Source organism: Coffea arabica, chromosome 5c (assembly GCF_036785885.1).
Source record: "Coffea arabica cultivar ET-39 chromosome 5c, Coffea Arabica ET-39 HiFi, whole genome shotgun sequence".
NCBI lineage: Eukaryota > Viridiplantae > Streptophyta > Magnoliopsida > Gentianales > Rubiaceae > Coffea > Coffea arabica.
Genome location: NC_092319.1, coordinates 47,049,883 through 47,076,231, shown reverse-complemented (window position 1 = coordinate 47,076,231; position 26,349 = coordinate 47,049,883). Strand labels below are relative to the sequence as shown.

Genomic DNA, 26,349 nt, shown 5'->3' with positions numbered 1-26,349 from the left:
GGAGTTTTGCTATCTCGTACGTGTAATACTAATGGGCTCTGGTGGACCGGTGGTAAAGAAGTCAGAAGTAGGGTCCACGCGTAATTATTGTGAGGAGTTCGAGCTGGGGTTGTCGTCCTCCAATAGATGAGAACCATGTGGCCGGTGCTGACGAGAAATATAATACTAGCACCAGTAACTTTTGGCTCTAACCACAAAAGGTGAAAATTATGGGGCCATGTGGTACTTGTATAAAGACGAGGTAAATTTGGTGTGGTAAATAACCGGTAACTAATGAAAAATGATAGAAATGATAGATTTTAGGTATATATATATTCTTCCTTCAAGAGAAATAGGGCGAAAATAGGGCATATATATTCTTTGTTTTTTTCAAAGTAGGATCCCTATTTTCAATTCCTCCGGCTTTATCATCCAATCCAACCTCTATAATTTTTGTTATTAGTGTATTCACCGATTATTGAAATCATAAATAGTAGAAGCAATCAAAGTGAGTACTCAACTTTGCATTCTATATTAGACCAATAACTAACAAATTAGTTGCATTATTAACATATTTTTTATAGCCTTCTATTTTTCTAATGATTTATTAGGCTTATCGTGTTGAATTTTTATTAAAAGCAAATTCCTACATATATCAAAGCATTTAGGCTGTTAGTAAGAGCTTTAAAGGTAGATTATGAAAACTAAGGTCTTCGAAACAACCAAACAATTCAAGATCTAATAATCGTGCCTTTCGAAAACAAAGAATCAGTTCAAGATGTAATGAACATGAAACTTAGGAAAGAATTGCGCACCTTGTCAGATTTCAAGTATATGCTTCACATAGAAATGGTAACCGGGGCTCACGATGGGGCGGGAGAAAATGCAGAGTGAGGGTAGGAAAAACTCCCGTCGCTTTTAAACGAGGCAAGGATGGGAGAGGATATTCTTGCTCTACTCTCTGCCTGAACCCTTGCTTAAATTTTTAATATTATATACATAAATATAAAATACAAAATACAATATAATTATATACACGTAACATGAAATTTTGTTATGATAAAATAAAATAATTATGTCTGTTAATCTTTTGTGGTTAAATGATAATCTCATTACATTAGTTTGCCTTCCTTTTTTTTTGAAAAATATAATGATAATTGATTTAGATTTTACATAATATCAAATATAAAGAAACAAATTCATAATATCAAAATGATTTCTAAACTTTATTTGTTGTTAATTTTTTATTAAAAAATCAAAAGAATAATTAACAAATTCATTATTAGTGTTATACATGGATTAGCTGTTTTTAAAAAATTTTGTTATAGCAGAATTTTTAGATTATATTTTAGGATATTTTCAGAAAAATATTTTGGGATATTTAAGAGTAGAAGAGTTTCTAAAATATATTTTGAGATATTTTTTAAAATTTTAAAAAAATTTAAACTAATTTTTAGATTACCTTTTAGAATTCTTTTTAAAAATTTTTATTGTATTTGAAAAACATTCCCATCCAAACAGACCGAAAGTCAAATGTAAAAACAAAAAATAGTAGGCTGGGCGAGGCAGAGGCACCCATGAAGATAGTGGATGGGGGGAACGAGAGGTGGGATAGCGGTGAGAGTAGCAGGATTAGAGCAAGAGACCCAAAAAAACTTATGAGTGACAAAGTGGAGGTCGGAGGAGGGTTGTCCCAACGTACTATTGCATCGTTGCTATCCCTAGTATGAACTATGAATTAGTTAAGGGTAATTTTATGCACAATGTAATTGAGACTCAGTATAGATTAGATATCTTTGGAGGTATTTTTGAAATACTACATTGTAATATTGTATATAAAAAAATTTCATCCGGATTGTTTGTTGGTGTGTTTTTAAAATTTCAAATTTTATTGGGATATATTTTTTTAAAAATATAAAAACATTGGCAACCCGCCACCCTCATCCTTTCTTCTCCACCCTATTGCCACTGCTATTGCCAGTGCCACCCTTCCCTTCCCTCTGTTTTACCCTCAAAGTTACAATCTTTGGCCATGACCCAAAGGTCGTGAGACTTTCTGGTTGCAATTAGATCTGGTTGTAGCTAGAGAGGGGAAAGAGAGAGACATGAAAAAAAATGAGAGAAGAGAAGGAAGGAGGGAGGGGGTAACGTTGGAGGTGGTAATAGTGGAGGAAGGACTTTGATTAACGAGTCATGTTTAGTGAAAATTTATTAGGGTTACTCTTTTTTGTATTTTTGTAAGTTGTATTTGGGATGTGTGTTTTTTGGATTATTTTTGAAATTATTTTTATTATTATTATAGATTACACAAAAAAAAAAATTTTGTAAAAAATTAGGCTAATCCAAATAGAACTCGAGGTTAATGGATCATGTCTTAATGTTATTCTGCCCTTTTTTTTTGGTAGGAATCTTAATGTTATTCTCATCTCTCGAAAACTGTCGCACTAATTTCATTTGAACAATGATCAAACCCTTGTGCCAAAAAATCCGTCAAACGCACCATTCACCTATATAGCTGAGTGAGAAAAAGGTCAAACAGGGTAATTAGACAATGCCTAGTTGAGGAATTCTTTGCCAAGTTGGATGAAGATCATACATACCCCATGCGAAATGAATACCATGCATGTTTAATAAGTTCACAAGAAAATGTCTAACTCGGCCAAGGCTTAAAGCTTGGCGGCCTCGAGACCTTGATTAATGTAGTCATGAGTAAAACATGGGAAAAATATAAATTGAAGCAAACCTATAATAGGAATGCAACTGCTTAGCCGCATATACTGCTGCAAACCTAATGTAAATGCGCTACATGATAAAAAATAAACGTACCACCATCCTAATTGAATGCAGTACCATCTTTTCACTGAAAAGGAGAGAGAAGATAATACAAACATTAAGGATTGAATTCCGGCATAATGCTTTGACAAATTAAAATGCAAGACCACAAATTTAATTCTACAGTAGATTTCTTCTAAAATGACAACTATGTTCTTCGTTAATCAAAGTTGATTTTTTTGAGCAATATGGACTTTTATTGATCAAGAAATAAGTGTGTACGGATTGAACACACATGCTTTCGATCAATCTCCAACACTAACTCCTAATTTGTTTTGGTCAATGGAAACTCTTCCATCCTGTAGTAACAATCCCTATCGATCAAGAACAGCAGAGACGATGACCACAATAGAAATACGCTGTTGATGACATCAAAATTGGATTTATTTTTTTTTTTCCCAAACGATAACAACTTTCATTACTTCATCAAAGGATTACAAAATCTGGAGCAAAGGCCCCTACATCATTTTTGGCTATACTACTCAGCCAATTTGGAAATGAATCCAACCAAGTTATCTCAGAAACTAAGTTTAAGGCAAATTTTGCCAGCTGATGTGACACAGAATTCCCTTCTCTCTTAATAAAAGAGAAGAAACATGAACTAAAACTTTTACTCAGAAACTCTATATCAAAAAGGACAGCTCCTGCTAAGTGATCATTCAGGTTCCCTTCCCTAATCTGATCAATAATTCCTTTGCAGTCAGATTGAATGATAATGTTCATCCAGCCATTCCTCTTGGCAAAAATCAGAGCCTTCCGGATTGCCATAGCTTCTTCAACAGCAGGAACTCCCTCTCTCCCTTCACTACCAGCCCAAGCATCTCTCAACATTCCTTTACTGCATCTAGCAACAACTCCCCATCCTACCTTAGCTTCATTCTTCCTAATTGCTGCATCAGTATTTAAACATAAGAAACTCCCCGATGGTGGCTGCCATCTAACCATCCTGTCTCCTGTTCCCCTCCCAACAACTACCTCATCTCTTAAAGCCATACTTGCTACCTGAAACTCTAACCATTCTTGCACCGCCTTATTAGCTGTTACACCAGGACATCGTCCCTCCCTATTAAACTGTATGTTATTCCTGGATTTCCAAATCTGCCATAATACATTAATAGTCAGCTCAATATGCTCCCTACCTTCCTTCCTAGCCTTTGCTTCCATCAAACCATTCCACCACAGCCAGAAATTATGCCTGCAGTCCTTCAACCCATCCCAACTAATTGGGGCAGCTTTCCATATTAGCTCAGCATGTTTACAGAAAAAGAACATGTGCTCCAATGTTTCTGTTCCTTCTCCACAAACACAGCACCTATCATTACCTTCTCCAATTCTCCTCTTAATTGTCTCATTAACTGGTAATATGCACTGGAGACATTTCCAAATAAAATGCTTAAGTTTATGCTTAACGTTCAGTCCCCATAGAAACTTCCACACCCCTGAATTAGTATCGTTTCTGCTGCTGCCTTCCTGCTGTAGGCTATCCTTTCTACCCTTGTTCTGTATTTCCTTTGCAACCACATATCCAGACTTCACAGTGTACTCTCCTGATTTAGACAGCATCCAAACTAGTCTGTCCTTTCCCCCAAAAGTACTTATTGGAATATTAAGAATTCTTTGGCAGTCCTCTTCCGCAAACAGATTCCTTAGTATGTCCTTATTCCACCTTCCCTCAGAGATCAACTCATGAACTCTCTGGATACTACATTGCAGAGGCTTTTTTGATCTTATTTTCCCATCCTCCAAATCAAGCAACCACCTATCCTTCCATATCCTAATTTGCTGACCATTTCCCACTCTTTTCCTAACCCCTGCTGCTAACACCTCCCTAGAACTCAGGATACTTTTCCATATCCAGGAATCCCCTGCATTGCTTCTCATGTCCCAAATGGAGGATCCTCTAAAGTACCTTCCCCTGATAATCTTGCTGATTAACAGGTTGGGTCTTGTCAAAATCCTCCAAAGCTGCTTAGCCAGCATAGCAGTATTAAATTGCTGGAGATCTCTGAAGCCCAACTCACCTTTCCCTTTTACCTCAGACATCCTCCTCCACTCCATCCAATGGATTCTCCTGTTTCCCTCCCTATCCCCCCACCAAAATCTTGCCATTTCTTTACAGATATCCTTACATAAACCTTTAGGCAATTTGCAGCAGCTCATAGCATAAGCAGGAAGAGCTAGTATAACAGATTTTAAAAGCACCTCCTTACCTGCATTACTCAACAGCCTCTCTTTCCATCCCCCTAGCCTGTTGCAGACCCTCTCCCTGATGTAGTTAAACACTTGCCGCTTTGGCCTTCCTATAACCATTGGTAACCCCAAATACTTACTTTGCTTAGCTTCTTTCATACCACCCAAGATATTAAGTATTTCACCCTTTACTGCATTCCCAGTATTCTTGCTAAAGAACACTGAGGACTTCTCAGCATTTATGGCTTGTCCTGAGGCTTCCCCATACAGCTTCAGCAGGTTCATCACATGATCAGCCTCCTCCTTTTTTGCTCTGCAAAATACCAAGGTATCATCTGCAAAAAAGAGGTGAGACAAAGCTGGACTTTGCTTAGCAATCTTAAGTCCAGAAATGTCATGGTTAGTCATGGCTCTCCTAAACAATCCTGACAGTCCCTCAAACACAAGTAAAAAGATGTAAGGAGACAGGGGATCTCCTTGCCTGATACCTCTTATAGGTGTAACCAAACCTCTTTTTTCTCCATTCAAATTAAAAGAGTACACCACAGAAGACATACACTTTAAAATCCAGTTTCTCCACTTTTGACAAAAACCCATCTTTTCCATTACCTTTAACACAAAAATCCACTCCACTCTATCATAGGCTTTGGCCATATCAAGTTTCAAAGCCATGAAAGCATTTGAGCCACATCTTCTGTTATTCAAACAATGGATGGATTCGTGTGTAATAACAACATTATCAATGATCTGTCTTCCTGGTATAAAAGCTGATTGGTTTTGGCTAACACAATGTTTTAGGAAAGGCTTAAGTCTATTGACCAGAATTTTAGAGATTATCCTATAGACAACATTACACAGGCTAATGGGTCTAAACTGAGAGACAGAAACTGGGGACTCAATTTTAGGAATGAGAGTGATGATGGTTTCATTAAAATTGGATTTATTTCAAAAACAAAAACTTTGTCATTTCTGTGGAAATAAAAATAAGTTACTTTTATTTTCAGATCACTAGCCCTTGTACTTTACAGATTAAAGTGAAACATGTAAATACTTTAAGCACGAAAAGGGCAATTTGTGCAGGCGTATATACTAACAGATTTACAAATGCTGAACGTCGTCGTTTCGCGATGGTCGTCACTCGCCCCAAATGATCAATCCGGAATATGCCCGTCCTCTTCGACGAGTTTCGTTTCACAGCAGTGAGTTCTTCAGTTCAATGTCAACATTCTTTCTCCGCGTCCTCCGTTTAGGAGCCAAAGAGGTTATACTGCGAAGCCTTTGCAGTTTTGCCTTTTCGATCCCCATTTCTTTGTAGAATGACGGAAAGTTCTAACGGAAATTTGTCAAATTGGTTCCTAACATTTTCACAAAAAAAATTTTAGTTCCTAATATTTAAAATCAGCTAGAATAGTCCCTAACATATAAATTATGAGCCAATTTAGTTCTAGTACTCATATTTGCTCATTTTTCTGGCTAAAAATAGCACACCTCTATTATATGGGCATAATTTCAGAAGTAAAATCGGACCAAACTAGCTCATAATTTTGCCCTTGAAATAAAATGTTAGAATGGAGTTTCAGCCTCTCGGATACTCAGCTTGTCTAACTTTTATTAGTCTTTAAAATTGAATGGAAGGAAAAAAATAATCCAAATGATCTGAGCAGCTAAAAATGAAGTAAGATTTCCATACTAGAAATTATTTCGTTTTCAGCACAAGAAATTGAAAAAAAAAAAAGAAGAATATGCAGCTAAAGTATATTGCAAACCGTTGTAATGAAAAAAGGAAACGTCGCGGCGTGTAATAAAATGAGGAGGTATATTGTACAGTTCTCTTGGAGGTCCACCTATGTACGTTGACTCACGGTCTTCGTTTTCAAGAGTTGTTTATTCTTTGAGAAAATCATTCAAAATGTATTCATAGTTTGTTAAATGAGTTTTTTTTATTTTTAAAATGATCACTTTATGTTCTTTATAAAATTAAATTAATAAAAAAATTTTAACTTCAATTTTTAACTATTTTTTATCTTAAATCTATCATATGATCCACATATGATCTTTTCTTTAGGATAAAAAAATTAAATTATATTTATAGTTAAACAAATAATTCGACTCTAAAAAGTAGGATTAGAGTATATTCTTTTTTTTTTTTCTAAAAAAGTAGAATATAATTTAATTCATATTTTTTTTGTCATTGAAAAAATAGGATATGAACTTTTTGTACATATTAAAAATGATTACATGCAAGTCACGTAGTGATTTCAGGTTAAAAAGTGATAAAAAAAATTTAGATTAAAATTAATTTTATTAACTTGAATTTATAAGAGATACAAAGTTAATATTTGAAGATGAAAGAATTTATTTAACAAAATGCAGTAGACAATTTGAATGATTTTCCTTTTATTCTTTCTGTTCACGGTTGGTAAGTGCTTGTACTTTACTCACCTACCTCCGTGCAGCAGACCTGCAATAGTTATAGTGGTTCCACATCTGAAAATTGATCGATAACAAAAGCAGAGCAGATGGGATTCTGGGACTTGATCAACTCAACAACTGAAGCCGTGAAGCGAAACGCACCCGCTCCAGCGGCCGTCATAGATGCATGCAAAGCCTCCTACGGTTACAGCTCTGCCGTCGTTGGCAACATCGATAACGCCGTCAGAGTCAACGGGATGCAGGCGCTCAATGACTACATGCCCAGCGAGGAAACCCGGTCAAGGATCAGCCTTTTCGCTTCCAAGTTCACCCAAAATGCTGCTCGTCATGCTCTCCGGGAAGGCTACAAATTGATCCCTGGTCAGATTAGATCCTAATCATACGCTACTTCACTTCCTTTGTCCGAGTTATTACATATACTACTATCTCGTATTAGATAAAAACTAAGACGATTCGAGCTCCGTGTACTCGTGTGGGCGCAAATATATATAATTATCGCAATCAACCACCAAGTGCAGTCTTAGTTGGTAAAAAGTAATTCAATCCTGAGGATTATTGTTATCTTATTGATCTAGATGTAATTTTTTTTTTTTAAATTGGGTTCATGTGTGGACTGAGGCCTTGCGGAGGCTAATCTACTAGCCAGAAGTATATTTCGAGAATATATTCAATAATGAGAATATGGTTCGGCTAGAAGAAGTATATTTTGCTGGTTAACTACTATTCATCATTAATGTTCAGAGTTCAGACCTCGATGTATCCCTCGTATCGTATCTTATGCGACTTAAAAAATTTATCAGGTTTTCGAAGCTTGGAAGTATATTTTGCTGGATATTTTATTTATTTTATCGGTTTCATTCATCTACAGGTGGAAAAGCAGTGGCTGAAATTATTTCTGAGACAATGAATGATGTGAAATCTGAGAATCTCAGCACACAAAAGATGATGGCAGTGACCCAAGTTACTGGAAGTGGTGGCGGAGGGAAAGTCTCCGCTGGCAGGAATTTGCTTGACCGAGTAGAAATGCAAAGCAGAGGTTTGGAAATGGGGTCAGCTAACAAGGGAAACTTTGCGGCGGAATCAACTGCAAATCAGACACCAGAAGATGTGCTTCGCATTTTCATGATGAAGGAGTTTATGGGCAAGCGTTTTGCTGATGATCTGATACTTCCTCAGATTATGCATGGCATCAAAACCAAGTAAATGGCTGCATTAAGGTCTTTGATCATTAAGTAAGGCTTTGGTCTTTCCTACTGATGGAGTAATATGCTTTTCTGATTTCTGTAGTCTACTCTGGTGTGTTTCAGCAATATATAAATAGTAGTAGTTTTTTTCTTGAATCCAGCTCCTTCAAGCCTTTATGGTGGTTTTCATTGTTTAAAAAGGAAAAAAAGAAGAAGGAAAGAAGCTGTTGTTGGGTTTTCTGCGTCTTCCTAATGAACTTGTGAAGTTTCCGGAAATTATAAAAAGAAAAGAAAAAAGTTTGAAGAATAAGCCCATGTATGAGTTGGCTATTAGAATTGCTTCAAGACTTGTGCATTTTATTTCTGCATTGGCTGTATCAAAATCCGAGGGTGCAAGTTTTGCACCAAATTGACGGCAACTTATCCAGCAGCCGGTTTAAGGAACAGGCTGCCCATTTTTCAGTTCTCTTCCTGTTATCTTCACTCGTATACCCGGCAAATCGACATCTTATTTAAGCTTGTGTAAGGAAGAGCTTCATATTTTTCAGTTTTCTTTCTTTGATGATTACTCGTGTCAGCATCAAGGCAAGGTTCCAGCTCATATTTTGTCTTAAATTTTGGCTTTAAAACCGCTAATCCTGCAATTCTCTTATTGTAAGGGCTCCATTCGATATAATGTCAGCTTTGATCATATGCTACTCCAGCACTGGAGTGCCAACGAGCCGAATTTTGGTCGAGCCGAATTTTGGCCTAATTGAGTCGAGTCTCTAGTTAATTTTGTGAAGCTCGAGCTCGACGTGCTCAAAATGTCAAGTTCAAGCTTGAGCTTAAAAAATAAAATAATAATAATAATAAAATTATTTTGAAAAAAAAATATTTATTTTTAAAAATAAATAACATAATAATTTTTAATAAATAATAAAATATTAGAAATATATGTATAATTTTACTATTAAAATAACAAATAAAATATATATATATATATATATTTGAGCTCGCGAGCCAACGAGCCTAATATTCTTGAGTTCGAGGTCGTATTCGAGCCTACCCATCACCAATAGCTAGTTTGGGAGATGGGATTTGATGGGAAAATAAAAGAAAGTGGGAGGAAGGAATATTTTTCTTTCATTTGCGAGTAAACTCGTGACAAAAGACAAAGGATTTGGCAGAGGGATTCAGTATACTTGTGGCTTGATCTGGACCGAATGTCGAACAAAGCCCACAAAATTTTTCAAAATACCAATTCTATCCTTAGATGAGTACTAAACAAAATTTTAATGACATATATATTCTAAATCATTCTATTTTTTCTCTGAACTTCCAAATAACATCAAAATCACTACAAATCTTTTCCTCTTTTTTCTTTTTTTTTTTTCATAACTTAAGTTTTGTCATCTTTTCTTTTCTATCCTATGCTCGCAAACTAGCCATAAGGGAAGAAAAAAGAGACTAGTTAGTAGGCACTGATCATGAGAAGAGGCTGGAAGTTGAGGATATTTCTATTTAGCGGAGGTAATAATAAAATAATTCAATGTAGTACCTATCAACTTAGGGTACCCTTTTAACTTCTATCCATCATCAGCATTCTCAATTCAGCTAACAATAACATGATGATGTTTGGCAAAAGATTTGGCATTTTCTTGTCTTGGTGTTGGTGGTCGAGTGTGTGCTGCTGTTAGTTTAAGCGCGCCGTTGATGGGCAATTCATAAAATAATAACTTCTATGAATACGTTTTGAATTAAAATTAGGGTTATTATCGATTTATCCTCTTAAACTATATCACTACTATCAGTTTACCTCTAACGTTATTATATTTTAGTCACTTTATCCCTATAAGTAATTCAACCCAACATGTTAAGAAATTTTGAATAAAAATACCCTTTTATTTTATAACATTACTACATTGTTATTATCACTTTATTCTTTTGGATTATAGTAATACAGTCACTTTAGTTTCTAATATTATTTTATAGGCATTTCACCTCATCATGAATCTAACTAATATGGTCAAAAAATTTTAAATATATTTACCATTTTTATATATAATTAAAAATAACAAGTTGGAATGGTTATTCTTCCCTTTTTTCACTTTAAGAGATCGAAAAACATAAAATAAAAAGATTTTCTCAAATTTCTTTTTTTTCACACTTATTAATACTAGGAAAAGAAAAAAAATAGGAAAGAATGGGACAAAAATTAGATTTTACAAAAAAAGAAAATAAAAAAAAGTCTAACATTATTGTATTACTTTAAGGTCGTCGGGATTAGAATTAGAATTTGGTGGTAAACAAAAAAAAGTGAAATAATTTTAAAATAATAAAAGTATTTAATTCTTTCTTATTTGTAATTTTTAAAAAAAGAATTGAGCTCTGTCTCTCCCCCTCCCCCTCTCCCTCTCCATTTTTCTAATTTTTTTCAAGGAAAAAATGCACTTTTTATTCTCAAAGGTTGGGTTGATGACCAATTTCGTCCTCGAAGTTTCACCAAGAATACATGTCATCCTCAAAGTTCTTGAATTTTGACCAATTAGGGACAATTAACAGAATAACACTCAATTTGGACAAAAAGCAACACGTACAAATCATGCCCTGTTAGAACCAACTTTGCATTCAACAAAAAACAGGTAAAACCTATTCTTGCTTCATTTATGTCCTCTCCACTCATTTTCTTATTGTAGTTCTAAAAAAATTTCTAGCCACTAAATCCAGTCATTTGCTGGCAAAAAGGTTGACATAAATGGTCGACATCCACTTATTCATGGATTATAGGTCACTTGGATTTGAGTATCTATCCAAACACATTAAATTAGCCCAGTCCATTTAATTTAATTTAATTTTTTATCTATAAAAAATATATAATAGAGGAAACCCTATTTGCAAAAATAGAGGAAAACCATAAAAAGTTGATAGGTGGTTGTTACTTTATATTGTATAGAAACTACTAGTTGTTTATAACTTTAATTTTAGGGATAATTTTAGAAACCTCAGGGGAGGTTTTTGACTATTGCAAATAGGTCATCTCTAATTTAAAAGATTACACTTACCTTCTCTACTATTAGCATTTCAGTAACAATATAAAATTGCTATGCTAAATTTGTCCTAAAAATCCTAAAATACCCATTTGTTAGTTAAAAGGGGGGAAAACTCGCTCATGAATTTCTTCCATATTGCAACTATAGCAATCCGCATAACTACCACCCTAACGAAGTGAATAAGCCACCTTAATTTAATTCTCGTATTCTCATAATTTCGAAAGCCCAACTTTGCAGCCTTAAAGCCTCCTGGGCAAATCAATGATGACAATTAACATTTGCATTCTACCTAATTTTTTTCCTCAAATTTTTTTGTCCAAATTTTGCATCTAAATTGACCAATGTCATTATTCAAATCCAATCAAAATGGATGCAAGCTTGTTGATGCTAAAATAACATAACCCACCAATAATACCAATATGGAGCAACCAAAAGCAATATTAGAGACCACATTCTATGTCTTTAGGCAAATTTGATTATAGTTCTTGTATCACAAAATTCTTTTTTTTTTTTTGCACAATTAGTATAATAGTGTAATCTTCCTCAATCTATGTTTTTTTTTTTGCCATCATTTTATTTTCTTGTTTATATTCTGTATCACTGTCATTCTTTTCATTTTTATTTAGTTTGACAACAAATATGTTTTGACAACCTATCATTTAGCAATGTCAATTCAATAATACTTACAAAAAAGGAAAACAAAAAAAAGAGAGACGATCTATTTCCATAATAATGAGAATTCGGGATGTATTAGATGGTTGTGTATATGGCGACTCTGAAAAAAAATGTAGACTATGAAATACAAGAGAGAAAAGGTAAGAGAGAGAATAAGAGTTTGTTTTGTGTAGTAGCCGTTGTTTTAAAATGAAAGATTAGTTTTAGTTGCAGACTTTTTTAAAAATTATCTATAAGTGAAAGATATTATAGTTATTTTTCTGCATGAATGGAGGTTAATGTAATTATTCAAAACTAAGGGAAGTGAGTAAAATTGTCAGAAACCTCGGGGAGGTTTCTAGAATTATTCCTTTATTTTATCTTGTCAAAAAATTATCACCTCTTTATAACTTCTTTTTTTTTTACCTTATCTAGAAATGAAAAAAATACTAACTGTGCATAGGATTCTTTGTGAGCTTCTTTTATTTCCTATAAACTATCAGCTATTTGTTGCTTTCGTCCATTCTTTGCAAAAACTGCCAGTTATTTATGGGTATGATTTTCAGTTCCAAGCTAAAATGGGCATTATATAAAAAAATCACCAACAGTTTTTATCTTCATGTTGATTTGCATGTCAATAAAGTAAGAAGGAAAAATTTGGTAGAATTTTGCCTTAAATTTTAACAATCCAAAGTAACAACCAAACTGAATATTGTAACCAAATTAATATAGCCAACTAAAACCATCAATAAAGAAGAGGTATTAGCTTGTCAAAATTGCATTCCAAGTGGTCCTTGATATGGCTCCTACTGAATATGGACCATAAACAAAATAACGTAAAGATACAAATTTTAGTATTCAAAAGTTATAACACTGGTATCTGCACTTCCGAACGGGTTTTATTTATTTTTTATTGGTTCTAACAGAGCATGCTTCTCACTTGCAGCATTCCGTCCAAATTGGTTGTTATTATGTCAATTGTCTCTAATTGGCAAAAATTCAGGAACTTTGAGGATGAAATATATTATTGATGAAACTTTGAGAACGAAATTGGTCATCAACCCAACATTTGAGGATAAAAGTGCATTTTTTCCTTTTTTTTCAATATTAATAAGATTGCCAAGAAGAAAGAAATTAATATTTTGACTTTTTTTCTTAATACTAAAAAGGAGAAGAGTCATTCTAAATTTTTTATTATTTTTATTATGTAAAGATGAGGGTATTTTCTTCCAAAGTTTTTTAACTTGCTAAGTTGGTTTAATGGTAGGATAAATTGTCTAAAAAATAACTCTAGAGGGTAAATTGATAATGAGACTATATTTTATGAGGTAAAGTGATAATAATTTTAAGGGTTAAACATGTCTTTTTACTTAATTAACAAACTCCGTTAAGTTTCACCGTTGGCCTTGGGGGTAAAGTGATTAAAAAATAATGTTAAGGGGAAAATTGATAGTAGCACCAAACATTAAAAGGGTAAAGTGATAATAACCCTTAAAATTATTTAAAAATAATTTCAGCTAAGTAATTTTGATAATTAAGTGCGTACTTTTGACTTTGGGGATTGTGGCAAGTCAAAATAAAATGTCAAGAAAGAAAAAACAAAAGTAAAACGATACAAACGTCGTACTAAATTACAAAAGCCGAAGGCCGGACGAAAAAAGGGAGAGAGAGAATCTGAAAGACCGAAAGGCCTATAGTCACTCTCCCTTGAAAATGGGTATATGGGATGAGCTCCAATTCAGTGTGTCCAGACTTGTAAACCGAAAACCTTCCGGTCCGAGCAAACGTCCGTCCGATACAATTACAGCTCTCCATGGTCAGCCAGCCACCGCCTTGGTATCCAGAGCTACAAAATTCGTAGATGCCGTTAGATCTAACGGGGCTCAGAAATTGGATGACTATTTCCCAGGCCCTCACCGCCGCGAAAAGATAAGCCGGGTTCTGACTAACCTTGGCAAATTCGCCGTTGACTCCGCCATCGAAAAGTGCCTCGAAAGCGTCACCGGTCAGACACCTTCCTCCCCTGTACCAAACATCTTACTTTATTGATATTTTTCTCTAAAATAGGGATAATTGTCGCCCGGATTATCTGATATTTGCTTTAAATATCCAATTTTTGCTTCAATTTGATGTGATTCTAACTGGATTACGAAATTCAAGTGGTGGGACTGTATTATTTAATTGAACTAGTAATTAAAAAATTAAAATTGCCTAAGATTGCTGTTGATTGTTTATGGCTCTTCCCCCAAATATTTGTATAATTGATTGATTTGCTTTGGCTAGGCATGTTTCAGTATCAGTTTTTGAGGAAGGAACCACATAATCTAATACTTGTTTACGCCATGTAAATTTCTGCTTGAGCATTGAGTGTAATGTAAAGCTGACTCATGCTACTAGGATTTACAGTGAGAATTTGAGATGGAGAAAAGGACCAAGCCTGGACTCTTATGACTCCGGTACAAATTGTTATTAAATCCAAATATGGAACTGTGAACGGAGGGGATTTTGCCTGGAAGAAATATATAACCTTGAGTACTTGACCAAGAGTTACCAACTGAGCAGTAAGCACTAGAAGCACTATCACAGTACAGTAAATTATTCTCTTAGTAAGCGTTCAATATGAGTCAAATATTGTATAGGATTTATAGGACCTTTCAAGTTGTAGGAGTGATGTTCTTAAATTCGCATCTGGAAAGCGATTTGGCTGAAATGTACTTGGTTTGCGCTTAGACTCGAAATTTGATTACTCACACCATCTTGAAACTTTACATAAAAAATTACCCCTGTTGGTCTTGCTGCTTTCTTTATTGATATTTGAATCTTCGTTGAACATTTGCCAAATGGGGCCATAGTTTATGCTTTTTACTTGGTATCTGCAGGTGGCATACAGGTGTATCAGATAGTGAGGGAAGGACTGAAGGATCAACCTAAATCACGCCCTTCCAATGAGATTAAGAAGCAAGACCTCACGGTAGCAACAGAGGAGATGCAAGCTAAAATGGAGAAAATGCAAGAGGATGTAAATATACTGAAGCAGCAAAACCAGACATGTGCTGAGTGTTCAAGGGAATTGGAGCCTTTGAAAGAGCTCTCTGATGAGCCTATACAGACTCCAACTTCTGCACAGACTGACAAGAAGAAGGTCGTTATCCGTTCACGGCTCTAGAATCAGGTGACTCATGGCCTTGTCTAGTAGCATGTATTCTGTGTACTGCATGAAGTCGCCTGTTGATTTCCTTGTCTAATTCTACTGTGATATTGTCGGCTGGTTGTTGTATATAGTTTTCTGTTGTTTAACTGGTGTTTTGACGGAAGAGTATCTGAAACTCTTTTTCGGTTGTATAATTGACTCGTGGAAACTGGAACTTACAATTACAATAGGCTTAATTGCCAGAGGCATTTGTGAAAGCATCAAATGTGTTGAATCAAGCATGGTCCTAGTTCATCCAGATTCCAGGGTAGTATTTTTGCCATTCTTCGCATAGTAATCCTATTATTGATATCGATATCGATGTCAACTGGGGTAATGGCCCGTATCCGAGCTACTATTCATGTAGGACTCCGGCAAACCATGAATGACAAATTCGTTTATAGCGTTTTACAACGTTGAGGACTGATGTTACTGCCCTAATATAACTGGGCACTAAAACTCTAGTCCAATGTCAAAAGTTTGCTTACGGGCCATGTGGTAGGAGTCCAATACAAGCTTGTGTCCGGGGACACAAATCTGTCTGGACAAATGGAGAGGGTATCCAACACAAGTCTATCTATCTATCTATCGACACTGGAAATGGAATCTCCTTTCAAGGTTCAGTAGCTCCCCACAAACCTCTCTTACGCCCTCTCTTCTCCAATGCCAAAGAATGGCGGAGTGGGCTCACAGAGGACAGAAAGCAAAAGCTAATTTTACAGGAATCCTGTAACATTTCCAATCTCATATATGGCTTACAGGTGCAAAAAGATGTACAGCAACTCTACCCAAATTTTAGAGAAGACAGTGGTACAAATTTCCATCTTTCAACAAGGAAACACTAGACAAACATTACGTGACAAGAATAGTAGCTGGAAAGTTGAATGGATAAACCACTTTGCTCGGTCGAACAACCAGCGCTTGGAACTAAATCCATTGCTTTGAGACACCATATGCCCCTGGGAGGATTCAAAGAGAGTATCATGATCTCTATCAAGAGAATCTCTCCTTACCAGGCTCAACCTGCTTTTCCATTGACATCATACGTAGGCATATATTGTAAAGAGCTTAAAGTAGAAGAGCATGCAGATGTGCATGGAAGACAGGAGCAGCTAAGATAAACTGTTGGCATCTCCAAAAAGATCTCAAAAGCACGATCAAGATGATACAAGTGGTGCAGTTAAACTGCATACAGTGCCTTTTCAGCAAGATAACTACTGCTTATAGTCATTGTTAAAAATATATTAAAAGATCAGTATTGAGTTTATTTCGCGAAAAATGTTTTAAGGCATTTTGACCTCATGGTCACGCTATTATTCTTTTGTAGGAACCATGCCCAGTGATTCCTGTGGGTAATTATCCATCCTAATTAACAGTTGGCATGAGATGCAGATGCTCTATGTTAGACCATCGAGTACTGACTCAGTCAAGAATGAGTGGCTTTTCCCCAAAAATGCTAACCAAAATGCCTTACGTGTAACTATAGAAAATGAGGAACATAACAGTTCCAATCTAGAATGAGATTACTGTCACTGGGTACCATGTGTGTCAAAAAAGTGGAAATTGAAAAAAAAAAAAAAGGACTTAAAAGTCAGATTCTTACCAAATGCCGTGTCTGGGATAAAAGGTGCCTTACTCTGCATCTTTTACTTCAGCTTCAACATCGACAACTGATACAGATGATTCCTTTCCTGTACAGTGGGAATATTGTGTGCTTAAATTTGAAGGACAGCAATTTTAGTAACTTGGAACTAAATGCTTCATCACAGTGCAAATTTCAACACCAGCATCAAAATAACCAAAGACTGAGGTTCTATGTTCAGATGAATCTTGAATTTCAAAAGAATGATACTGATTTAGTGCGACTGAAAGTTTCATAAGGAAAATGATTTACTTTCTTCTACCCTTTTGTTCGGCATTCCTTTTTCTTTACCCCATTTTCCAGCTCCCTAAACCCTGAAGATTATATTCTGTATAGATATCAGGTTTTGGGGAAACAGAATAGAACAAGTATATTTTTAGAAATTAAGTGGCATAGATGTGACCAAAATTCAACATAACATTTAATAAATTTAAACTAAGTGCATCTGTTAAAGGAAATTATTGCGGCCAGCAATTCCAGAAGCATGAGACAGTTGTTACAGTAGTAAAGACTGATATAAGTTCAGAATTCAATATTGAATTTAACAAGCACCAAAGCAAAGGTTGTCTCCTAACTTAAGTGCAAACTTACATAAACCATGGCAGGAATCACAGGTTCTGCTGTTGCTCTTAAAACAAATAAACAAATACTGCTTGCATGCCTGATGCATAAGACAGCGTTAAAGAAGGGTAAAGAGGCACAAACCTTTCTTTGCATGAGGGAAAAAATCATTGAATGCGTCCTCAAAAGTAGTGGATTGGTTGGAAAACTTTACCGGATCTCTTACAAACTTATCTCCTACCACTAAAACAGATAAATAGCACATGAGTTGACCCTTGAAGCAAGGTAATATACTGCTGACTGAAAGGAAGAGGTGGAGCACTGTAGGTAGGGGAAGAGCTTTCTTCGCAATAGTGAAGACTATCAGCTATAAAAGATGATTGTAAGAAGTGTAGGAGTTTCAGTGCAAAACCATGGTAAAAAATTAGACTAATGAAAAAGAAATTCATTTCAATTACAGCAAAATATAAGCAAAATGAAGGAATTCTATGGGAAAAGCTGTTGTCAATAAACTTTTAGTTCATTAACAAAAATTCTAAGCTTGCTAATCATTTGAATAAAGGTAAAGTAAATGATCACAAGTTAAAAAATTAAACTAGTATTTTACCATGTAAAGAAGCCTGGCAAAGCCACAAACACAATCTGTAGCCATATAACTACAGCGATGTTCCAGAAGAATAAATTTCTGGACAAATTTAGTAAAATGCTTTTACAAAATGGGCAAAATGCAGAATAGCAGGCCAAGATGGAATTTGTTGTTACCTGAGAACGGTTGACTACAGAAAGGGCATAGCTGTAAATCATCATTAAGCGTAGATCTGAAATCAATGAGCAGGCAAAGAAAGAACCATAAGAACAAGGAATTCATAACTAATGTTATCAATACTTAGGGTTAGAGTTGATCTTACTTGAAAACTTGAAAAACGTTCCCACAGTTTGGACACTGCAGATACAACAGAAAGTGATATCAGACGTACTGGTACATCTTTATATCATATGTTCTCAGCAGGAAGCTTCTTGTTGCAAGCGAACGGCCTATTGTAGCAGAAAATACAGATTGGAGGTTTGGTTACTCACAGTGCCTTGGACGATGTCCCGTCCAGCCCACCAGAGAAAAGCTCCCAATCCCACAATTGGTAGCAGCACGGCAAGAAGCTGATATCAGAATTGTCAGAAACTTTTCAGTATCAGGAAGGCATCGATTCACCCATATTCATCACGCAACAATTAGAACTTATATATGGACGTAGCAAATTGTACCAGTACATAAAACTGCCACGTATGTCAAATCCAAGAATTAACGTTTCATAGTTGATTAAAGAATCAAAATGTAGAGAAAAAAAAAAACAACGTAGCAAAGACTGAAATATATCACATCTTCTGGTCATCCATGAATTTTGCAACTAATTTCAAGTCGATACATTGAACATATTGCTGCTCCCACTTCCACAAACACATTAAGGACGCACATTAATCTTGGAATGAGGCCCCACATACAAAAACCTACAGTTTCATACACAAAGTTTTAGCAGATGCAAAGTGCAGTACCAGATAGATTGCCAGATGGTCACGCAATGCAACTAAAATTACAGGCGAAAGATAAATACTAACTAAAAACACAGATACAGGGAGAAAAAGAGGAAGATAAAGGTAGACAGGTTACCATACCCAAACAGAAACAATTGCATCCAAAACCCAACCAAGCTGTCCAGTCACTGAGAGATAAATCAAGCCAATTGCCAAAGCAAGGTTCCCCAATACTCTAGCATTATCTCTTCTGCCACCGCCACCTCCACCTCCACCGCCACCACCAAGGCCATTGAATCTCACAAGCACTACCCTCTTGCTCTTCTTCCACCCATCTTCTCCGATAAAAGTCCCATCTTTAATCCTGTTGACTCTCAAAAATGTCAATTTCCTCTCGGAAACTCCTGTTTTCAACCAATATTTACATACCAATCGAATCTTTCTTCTTGAAAGACTGCGAATGTTGATGGGCTCGGATACTTTCAATCCCAGAAGCCTCTGCTTCCTCAAACAATCCTGGGGTGGAAAGTCTAAGGCAGAGAAATTAGTGGAAATCTGAAGAAATGCTGTCATGGCAGCTGTTAGTGTATTAATTTAAGTTGTTTGACTAATTAAATGTGGAGGTGAGCTATTCATAGTCCATTAAGACTGATGAGGAAGCAAGGATAGAGATGCATGGATATTTTTAGCTCCATCATTCTTCCAGAAACTTATTGGGATGGAGACTAATAAGGACCGATGATAGAATTTTCCCTTTCCGACGTGGCCTAACGGATTTTGTCTTATTTTTCTACTTATTAAATTCTGAGAATGTGTTTGGGTTGAAATTTTCTGGAATTTTTGTATGTTTTAAGGCTTTATTCTTTTTTTTTTTTGTCAAATAATAACCTCCATTCTAAGAGGGGAGGGGAGGCTCAGTTAGGCCAATTTAGAAGATCCAATAGATTCGTCTAATCGTATAGATTTTGAAGAATTCACATGAAATAATGATAAAAGTTAAGGTTTGAATCTTTGATATTTCACTCCATCAAAATTTTAAATTTTTATAGTGACCAACAGTCCAAAGGCCGTTGGTTCTATAAGGCTTTATCTAGAAATGAATATTTCTTTATTTAGGCATTTGTCATTTCTTTCTGACCACAATTACCAAATGCCTGATTAAATAACCACAAATGCTTTGCAAGTAGTCAAGTACAATAAAATTCAGTTTCGACTCTTGTAGATGCTGATCAGAGAAAGAAAATGATACTTCACAGAAAATGTAACGGTTCTGAAGAAGAAGAAATTAATAAAAGAAAAAAAGAAAGTAAAAAGCTGAAACTCAGCTGTAAGAAAAAGAACCATAATTACATGTAACAACCAAAAAATATGCATGGATAATTAGAGAGCCACTAACATATTCACTCTGCAAACAGAAATGAAGGATTCTACTTCACTTCAACTTCAAACTACTTTAGCAAAGAAAAGATGGGAACTGGGGTTCTTCTCTGTAGTTGTCAACTTTTGGCCTTTCTTTTCTTCAGTTTTGGGCGCTGAGAATTCTCCAAACAGGACATAATTAAATCATCCTCGACTGTTGAGTTCAGTGTAACAAACATCTCAGTCGATGGCTCTGTTGCAATTGCTCCAACCATGTTATCCAATTCTAAAATGTTGGGCTGTGTGGTATTCAGGACTGGGGGTATTGATGAAGAATCATGTCTTGAAACGTCGGATGTGGCTACATTCATGGTGTCCACAGGCTCAGCTAATGAAGTGTCTGGTTCAACCTTGGATTCTACGGGTATGCCCACAGTGACTAAATGCTCAGCTGATGAAAAATCTTCATGAGCAACTTCAGGTGCTGCAGATGCAGACAGCGCAACATATGGTTCTGCGTCTGGTGTAAAGACTTCATGAGAGTGTGTTGGGGAATGGTATGGTGGTGCCAGTGAAGAAGATGGAGTTGACGCATAAGGTGAGGAAATGTCTGCAGAGTTGAATGCTAGTCGATCACCAATTGATAATCCCATTTTTCCTCCTCTCCGGGGTCTACGCCGCTTAACCTGTGATGGACCAACAATGGTAGCGGCTATTGGAGCTGGTTGAGCTAGATCTGGTCGCAGAGTAAGGCGTCGATCTTCATGAGCTCCAGTTAGAGCATGTTTACATAAATCCTGGATTTCCCTCAGGATGTCAGATCTGGAAACTTCACCCCCCTGATCTATTGCATCACTACAGCGATAATAGATCCGTTGTAAACTCTGAGCCTGTGCAAATGACCAATCTCTAAGTTCACATTTTGAAAACAAACTATTTAAATAATCAATGAAATAATGATTTTCAGAACCAAAAACTCCTAGTATATTATCTTACCATGAGCTCAATAACGCCCCCAACTCCTTGGTATCCACTGTCTGTACGATTTGCAGGGTTGCCAATTAGTAGACGGGTAATCCGCCTGTACCAAATCATATATGGATCTGAATAATCCATAGGACCATCAACTGGGGATTCACAGACTACACGGGCATGGCGGTCTGCCCACATGTCCACATATTGCTTGTGGTGTTGGACCCAATCAGTGTTTTGTCTTCCCCGTCGATCAACGGAATGGAGTTCCTTAATAGTGTCACATTCGGCGGGGATACCCTGGTGCTGACCAAATTGACGTAACACACGGTTTGGATAATGCAGTTCTACGACATCAAAACATATAAGAGGTGAAACTGTTTGCCAAATATCACGTCCAGATAAGCAGCAGTCAGGCAAACTGGTGATGATATCTGCATAGGGCTGCCATACAAACTGCAGCAACTCCAATAATTAGAATGTGTGCAATTTAAAATCCTTATAGAAGAAAGGTGAAAAGGGAAAATGATATTCTGTTTACACATAAATGAGATACAAGCTTATTCAATCAGAAAGTGTATCAGAAATGTAAAAAAGACTGGTTGTAGATTAAGAACATAATTTTGTAAAAACCTGGTCATCCTTCATGCAGTCCAACATGTCCCTGTACACAACCAAGACATGCATTCCCACCTTTTCCAGCTTAAATCCAACATCCCACCTGCAAATAGATCCATTCTTATAAAGTAAAAATGTCAATAGAAAATAACTTGAGAGCGTTTTGTCAACAATACCAAGTTGTATACCTAGCGCCATAAGGTCCAGCAGGTAAAGGCTGATCTCCGTCCCCCACAAAAAATGGTGGCTGCTGTCGAGGGGCTAATCTCTCAGGACGGATGAGCGGTATTCTCTCCCATGCCCATAACTATGAGGTTTTTCAAACAGCATTCTTAAACGAGAAACAAGAACGAGCAAGGCATGACATTTGGTGATTGTTCATAGTCATATCGTAGTAAAATACTAACCTGTAGAAGAACTAGAGGCCCACATACACCATCTACATTTGATTTAGTAGCCCGACATAGAGCACGGTATAATGAAGCAAGGACAGCACTACCCCAACTAAGCTTGCCAGCTGCCTCAAAATCCCTTAACAAAGGCAAAAACATTAGTTTTACCTTATTATTTGATGCATCTGGCAGCAATAAACCACCAAGAAGCTGTAGTATGCGTGCTCTAGCAAAGAATTGCACTACATGATCTGGGGCATCTGGCTGTAATGGCTCAACCTCAAAATGGTCCTCTATGGATTTCAGTTTAAGGCGCCCACTGTCAAAAGCACTCAATGGCGGTCTAAATCCTAATAGTTCCTCACACATTTCTTGCCACTCCTCTGTGGTCCGAGCTATATCATGCCCAGTCACTGGCTCACCATCAATTGGGAGGCCCCACATGATAGAGACATCCTGTAGAGTGACAGTAGCCTCACCAACAGGAAGATGAAACGTGTGAGTTTCTTGGCGCCATCTCTCAACAAGTGCTGTGATTAAAGCATGATCTAATTGTATATGACCCGCCTTATACACACCATAGAAGCCAGCTTGGATCATCAAGCACTGTATACGAGAATCTAATTCACCTAATCGCCAGAATGCACCATCACACCTTCTACATGTAAGTGGCTCAAATTCTTGACCACGCCATATGGCTGTGGACCTATGATCATACTGCAGAGTCAGCACAGACTCATCTATGGGTCCTGGATGCAAGTCATGATTAGCCCCACGGTCCATCACTACTTTAGTACCTGGAAAATAGTTAGCTATCTCCATACATGAAAACTGAGTATTAAGATCAGAAAAAAATCCATATCTAAATCTAGTTTTACATAAGGCACCACTGTGACAAATCTCAGGCTTCAATATTCCTCTGAACCATGTTACACTATGACCAGAAAAATGAAATTGATTTTGTCAAAAAAACAGTGTCCATGTTTTCTTCTTCTTTCCAGATAAATTTTTACTCATCTAGTGCAACTTTTCAATACTTTCAACATATATTAGGGATTTAAGCATATAAAGAAACATGAACCCAGGATCTATAAAGACCAATATTGGTATTTGTTATTCCATAAATACTATTTATGCTGCTTGCTAGGAAAAAATTTTGAACTTTCCCAAACAGAAATGATGATTAAAGCACTATCATATCCATTTATGTGTAGGCTTGACACTCAATGACCCATTAATTCTTCAATTTTCATGAAGAACGTCATTCCAAATTCATCTTGCCATAAAATATGGAAGAGAGGTAGCACCATAATTTGACAAACTACTGGATCATTTTTCCAATGTAAAGGATAAGTCATAAGTCATAAGTCAGTTCGATCCTCTTCAATGAATGAATTTGAAGCACTATGCATAGTTTGTATAACACATTGTAATGCACTATTGCACTAAATAAACAAACACACAAGTACAAACAACATTGATACAGAGAGAGAATCCTTCTCAAAGAATGCAACCCAAATTAAGTGATACATTCGATTTCTTATCTTAGTTACGACTGTTTGATGTAGGTAAATGAACTTTTATTACATGGGCACAATAGATCAAATGTTAGTCCTGGAAGCATAAGATATTAGCAAGTGTCTGATAAAGCATGTAAGTCTCATTTATGTACCCTCGAGAATAATGGGTTCTTGTGATAAAGTGGGTCACTGGAAATTCATTCCTATTTTGTACTCAACCACAGATAGTCCCGCCCATTAAAGATAATTCCTTGAGTTGGATAGTTATATAGGTGCAAGAAAAAGGCAACAACTTACAATCTTCCATTATACAATAAGATTCCTTTCTGAGGAATCCAAAAGAATAAAATGAGGGATTAGGACCTAACTTTTTATGCTACTTCATCTTGCGTGTTAGGCTTTACTGCAGAGAGATACAAAACAAAAATGACTAATGCCAAAGAGAGAATTTTGCCTGGCGATCACTGATAGTCAACAGCGACATACATATAGTTCCTCATGGTCCGACACAACCTCACTTTAAAATTGGAATTTGTACCTAAATCCAAAACTAGGCATCATATTGTTGCATAGTTACAGTACATTACAACTCTGGTTATTGAAGAAGTAAAGGTTTAAAATATCTATGTGAACTCTCGTTTAAGAGTAACAAAAGTTTTTTTCACCTCGAAACTCTTTTGGTTGCTTTGCCAAGGTAGAGCAACTCTGCATGCCTTCCAGTTTTTGGAATCGACCTTCAAAGTGCTGCATTTGTTCATCCTGACTTCTCTGTAGGTCTTCAATTGCTTTCTTTAAGTAGTCAATTGTGTGCTCGAGCCTTTCAATCTTCTCTTCATGGGTGTGAACTTTCTCATCTGGTGCTGTGTCAGTTGCCATTCAGACCTTGAAACTATCGTCAAAACTGATCATCAGAACTAAGACATGGAAATGTTAATCATCATTCGTCCTCATCATCCAAATTGGGCTAGCACACACAATCAACTCATGACATCTTCAACAGATGAATTTGCTCGTCAAAATATTTCCACTACAGCATGCCAAAACTAATTCCCACAAAATAGGCTAAAACCTGTTCAACTTATTCTGGAATCTTAAATTCAGCACAATATAGCTTTTTTTAGGCCAAAATCCATTTTGAGGTGCTGTCACCTTGATGTTGTCTAGCTGAAAGAAAGATGATTATGAGAAGCAGCCAGCAAGGTGCTTCGAGGTGCTTCAAAAGAGAGTAAAATTAAAAATGCTAAAGTGTTGAGAGCAAGCTAAGATGGCCAATTTATCAGAATAGATTGCAACCATATAAAAAGCAGAAATTTCAACATCCGCCAAAGTGTGGAACAAATATACTTAATCCAAGTAGATATTATGTAAGCCAAGCAGAGAGTGAAAATGTAAGCCCAGAGAGTTCAAAACCATACGATTCTAAAACAAAAACTATGGAAAGTTGACATTTTCACACCAGAATTACGTTTTCCACAAAAACCCCCAAATTGATAGAACGTAGCAACATCGAAGCACAACTCATTGTCAAAAAAAATTAAAAATAAAAAATAGAAAAACTGAAAAACGGGATATTTACCTCAGTAGCCCAAAAGCTCAAAATCCCATTTGAGTATTTGCATGTAATGCACAAAAGAGCAGCATTTCATGAGGAATTCATAGCTAGGGTTTTGAAGGATGAATTGAAAAGATGAAGAGAAGATCAGTGTAACTTAGGCGGGAATTTTGCAGAGGTGATGAAAATGGAGGGAATGAGCTGAGAGCTTTGAGAAGCTCCTCCAACGGCTACTGAGACGGAGGAAAGGGTACACAACTTCTGAAAGGGTTGCGATTTCAGTGCAGAATCGTCTTCTTCTAAGCACGGTTCATTTTCATTGATGGACGGCATCTTTTGGGCCGAATACCAACCAATTTGTCTTTGCCATTATTTGTAAATTGAACCCTTGAAAAGATTCTTTTGTAATTTTCTCCCTGTACTATATTTAAACCCCCCCCCCCCTCTCTCTCCTCTCTTTTCCCAAAAAAAGAAAAAAAAAGAAAAAACAAAACCTTCAGTTTCCTAGAGTGAAAAAAGGAAGAAGAGGAAAGAGAAAACAAAAGAGTATATTTTAGAGATATTGGAAGTATTAATAAGTGCTTGTTAAATTTGATTCTAGAGTCACATTAAGAACTTTTACAAATTTATGAGGAGAGTTATAAATCTTTTTTTTTTATATGTTTTTACGTATATTTATAGTAAAAGTTTTGCTTCACAGGAAAGGAAAAAA

At 36.1% G+C, this 26,349-nt stretch overlaps 4 protein-coding genes across 14 annotated transcripts; 2 read left to right on the top strand and 2 right to left on the bottom strand.

The window, feature by feature from the left end:
* Positions 1-7,403: 7,403 nt before the first annotated feature.
* On the top strand, positions 7,404-8,928 carry LOC140007852 (uncharacterized). Its single transcript, XM_072051352.1, has 2 exons — positions 7,404-7,794; positions 8,303-8,928. The coding sequence occupies exons 1-2, from the start codon at positions 7,521-7,523 to the stop codon at positions 8,635-8,637; spliced, it is 609 nt and encodes a 202-aa protein (XP_071907453.1). The 5' UTR covers positions 7,404-7,520; the 3' UTR covers positions 8,638-8,928.
* A 4,993-nt stretch (positions 8,929-13,921) lies between these two features.
* LOC113687944 (uncharacterized) lies at positions 13,922-15,712 on the top strand. Its single transcript, XM_027205490.2, has 2 exons — positions 13,922-14,309; positions 15,184-15,712. Exons 1-2 carry the CDS (start codon positions 14,018-14,020, stop codon positions 15,468-15,470), a joined length of 579 nt encoding a protein of 192 aa, XP_027061291.2. The 5' UTR covers positions 13,922-14,017; the 3' UTR covers positions 15,471-15,712.
* Positions 15,713-16,055: 343 nt separating this feature from the next.
* Positions 16,056-19,980, bottom strand: LOC140007851 (uncharacterized). Of its 3 annotated transcripts, none has more exons than XM_072051351.1 (7): positions 19,366-19,980; positions 18,775-18,852; positions 18,606-18,640; positions 18,460-18,515; positions 17,842-17,940; positions 17,098-17,185; positions 16,056-16,520 (listed from the first exon to the last, which is right to left on the bottom strand). In XM_072051351.1, exons 1-6 carry the CDS (start codon positions 19,795-19,797, stop codon positions 17,127-17,129), a joined length of 759 nt encoding a protein of 252 aa, XP_071907452.1. In that variant the 5' UTR covers positions 19,798-19,980; the 3' UTR covers positions 16,056-16,520; positions 17,098-17,126. The 3 variants fall into 3 exon arrangements, with proteins under 3 accessions (XP_071907452.1, XP_071907451.1, XP_071907450.1); XM_072051350.1 differs by having other exon boundaries at positions 16,056-16,517; XM_072051349.1 differs by having other exon boundaries at positions 16,056-16,453; positions 19,366-19,979.
* A 436-nt stretch (positions 19,981-20,416) lies between these two features.
* Positions 20,417-26,028, bottom strand: LOC140004055 (serine/threonine-protein phosphatase 7 long form homolog). Of its 9 annotated transcripts, none has more exons than XM_072051341.1 (7): positions 25,662-26,028; positions 24,751-25,076; positions 22,581-23,377; positions 22,362-22,480; positions 22,189-22,276; positions 21,580-22,011; positions 20,417-21,473 (listed from the first exon to the last, which is right to left on the bottom strand). In XM_072051341.1, exons 2-7 carry the CDS (start codon positions 24,959-24,961, stop codon positions 20,721-20,723), a joined length of 2,400 nt encoding a protein of 799 aa, XP_071907442.1. In that variant the 5' UTR covers positions 24,962-25,076; positions 25,662-26,028; the 3' UTR covers positions 20,417-20,720. The 9 variants fall into 9 exon arrangements, with proteins under 9 accessions (XP_071907442.1, XP_071907441.1, XP_027061711.1 ...); XM_072051340.1 differs by having other exon boundaries at positions 24,751-24,999; XM_027205910.2 differs by having other exon boundaries at positions 22,581-23,362; positions 24,751-24,999.
* Positions 26,029-26,349: the final 321 nt, after the last annotated feature.

Bases quoted from the DNA above. Each gene is read 5' to 3' on its own strand.
- LOC140007852 (XM_072051352.1), top strand. From the start codon at position 7,521: ATGGGATTCTGGGACTTGATCAACTCAACAACTGAAGCCGTGAAGCGA. The intron at 7,795-8,302 runs GTCAGATTAGAT...ATTCATCTACAG, and splicing joins AGGCTACAAATTGATCCCTG to GTGGAAAAGCAGTGGCTGAA.
- LOC113687944 (XM_027205490.2), top strand. From the start codon at position 14,018: ATGGGTATATGGGATGAGCTCCAATTCAGTGTGTCCAGACTTGTAAAC. The intron at 14,310-15,183 runs GTCAGACACCTT...TGGTATCTGCAG, and splicing joins GTGCCTCGAAAGCGTCACCG to GTGGCATACAGGTGTATCAG.
- LOC140007851 (XM_072051351.1), bottom strand. From the start codon at position 19,797: ATGACAGCATTTCTTCAGATTTCCACTAATTTCTCTGCCTTAGACTTT. The intron at 18,853-19,365 runs GTATGGTAACCT...TTCTGATATCAG, and splicing joins ATGCAATTGTTTCTGTTTGG to CTTCTTGCCGTGCTGCTACC. The intron at 17,941-18,459 runs GTAACAACAAAT...TATCTGTTTTAG, and splicing joins CTGTAGTCAACCGTTCTCAG to TGGTAGGAGATAAGTTTGTA.
- LOC140004055 (XM_072051341.1), bottom strand. From the start codon at position 24,961: ATGGCAACTGACACAGCACCAGATGAGAAAGTTCACACCCATGAAGAG. The intron at 22,481-22,580 runs GTTAGTATTTTA...AAAACCTCATAG, and splicing joins GGCCTCTAGTTCTTCTACAG to TTATGGGCATGGGAGAGAAT. The intron at 21,474-21,579 runs GTAAGATAATAT...TCATTTGCACAG, and splicing joins GGGGCGTTATTGAGCTCATG to GCTCAGAGTTTACAACGGAT.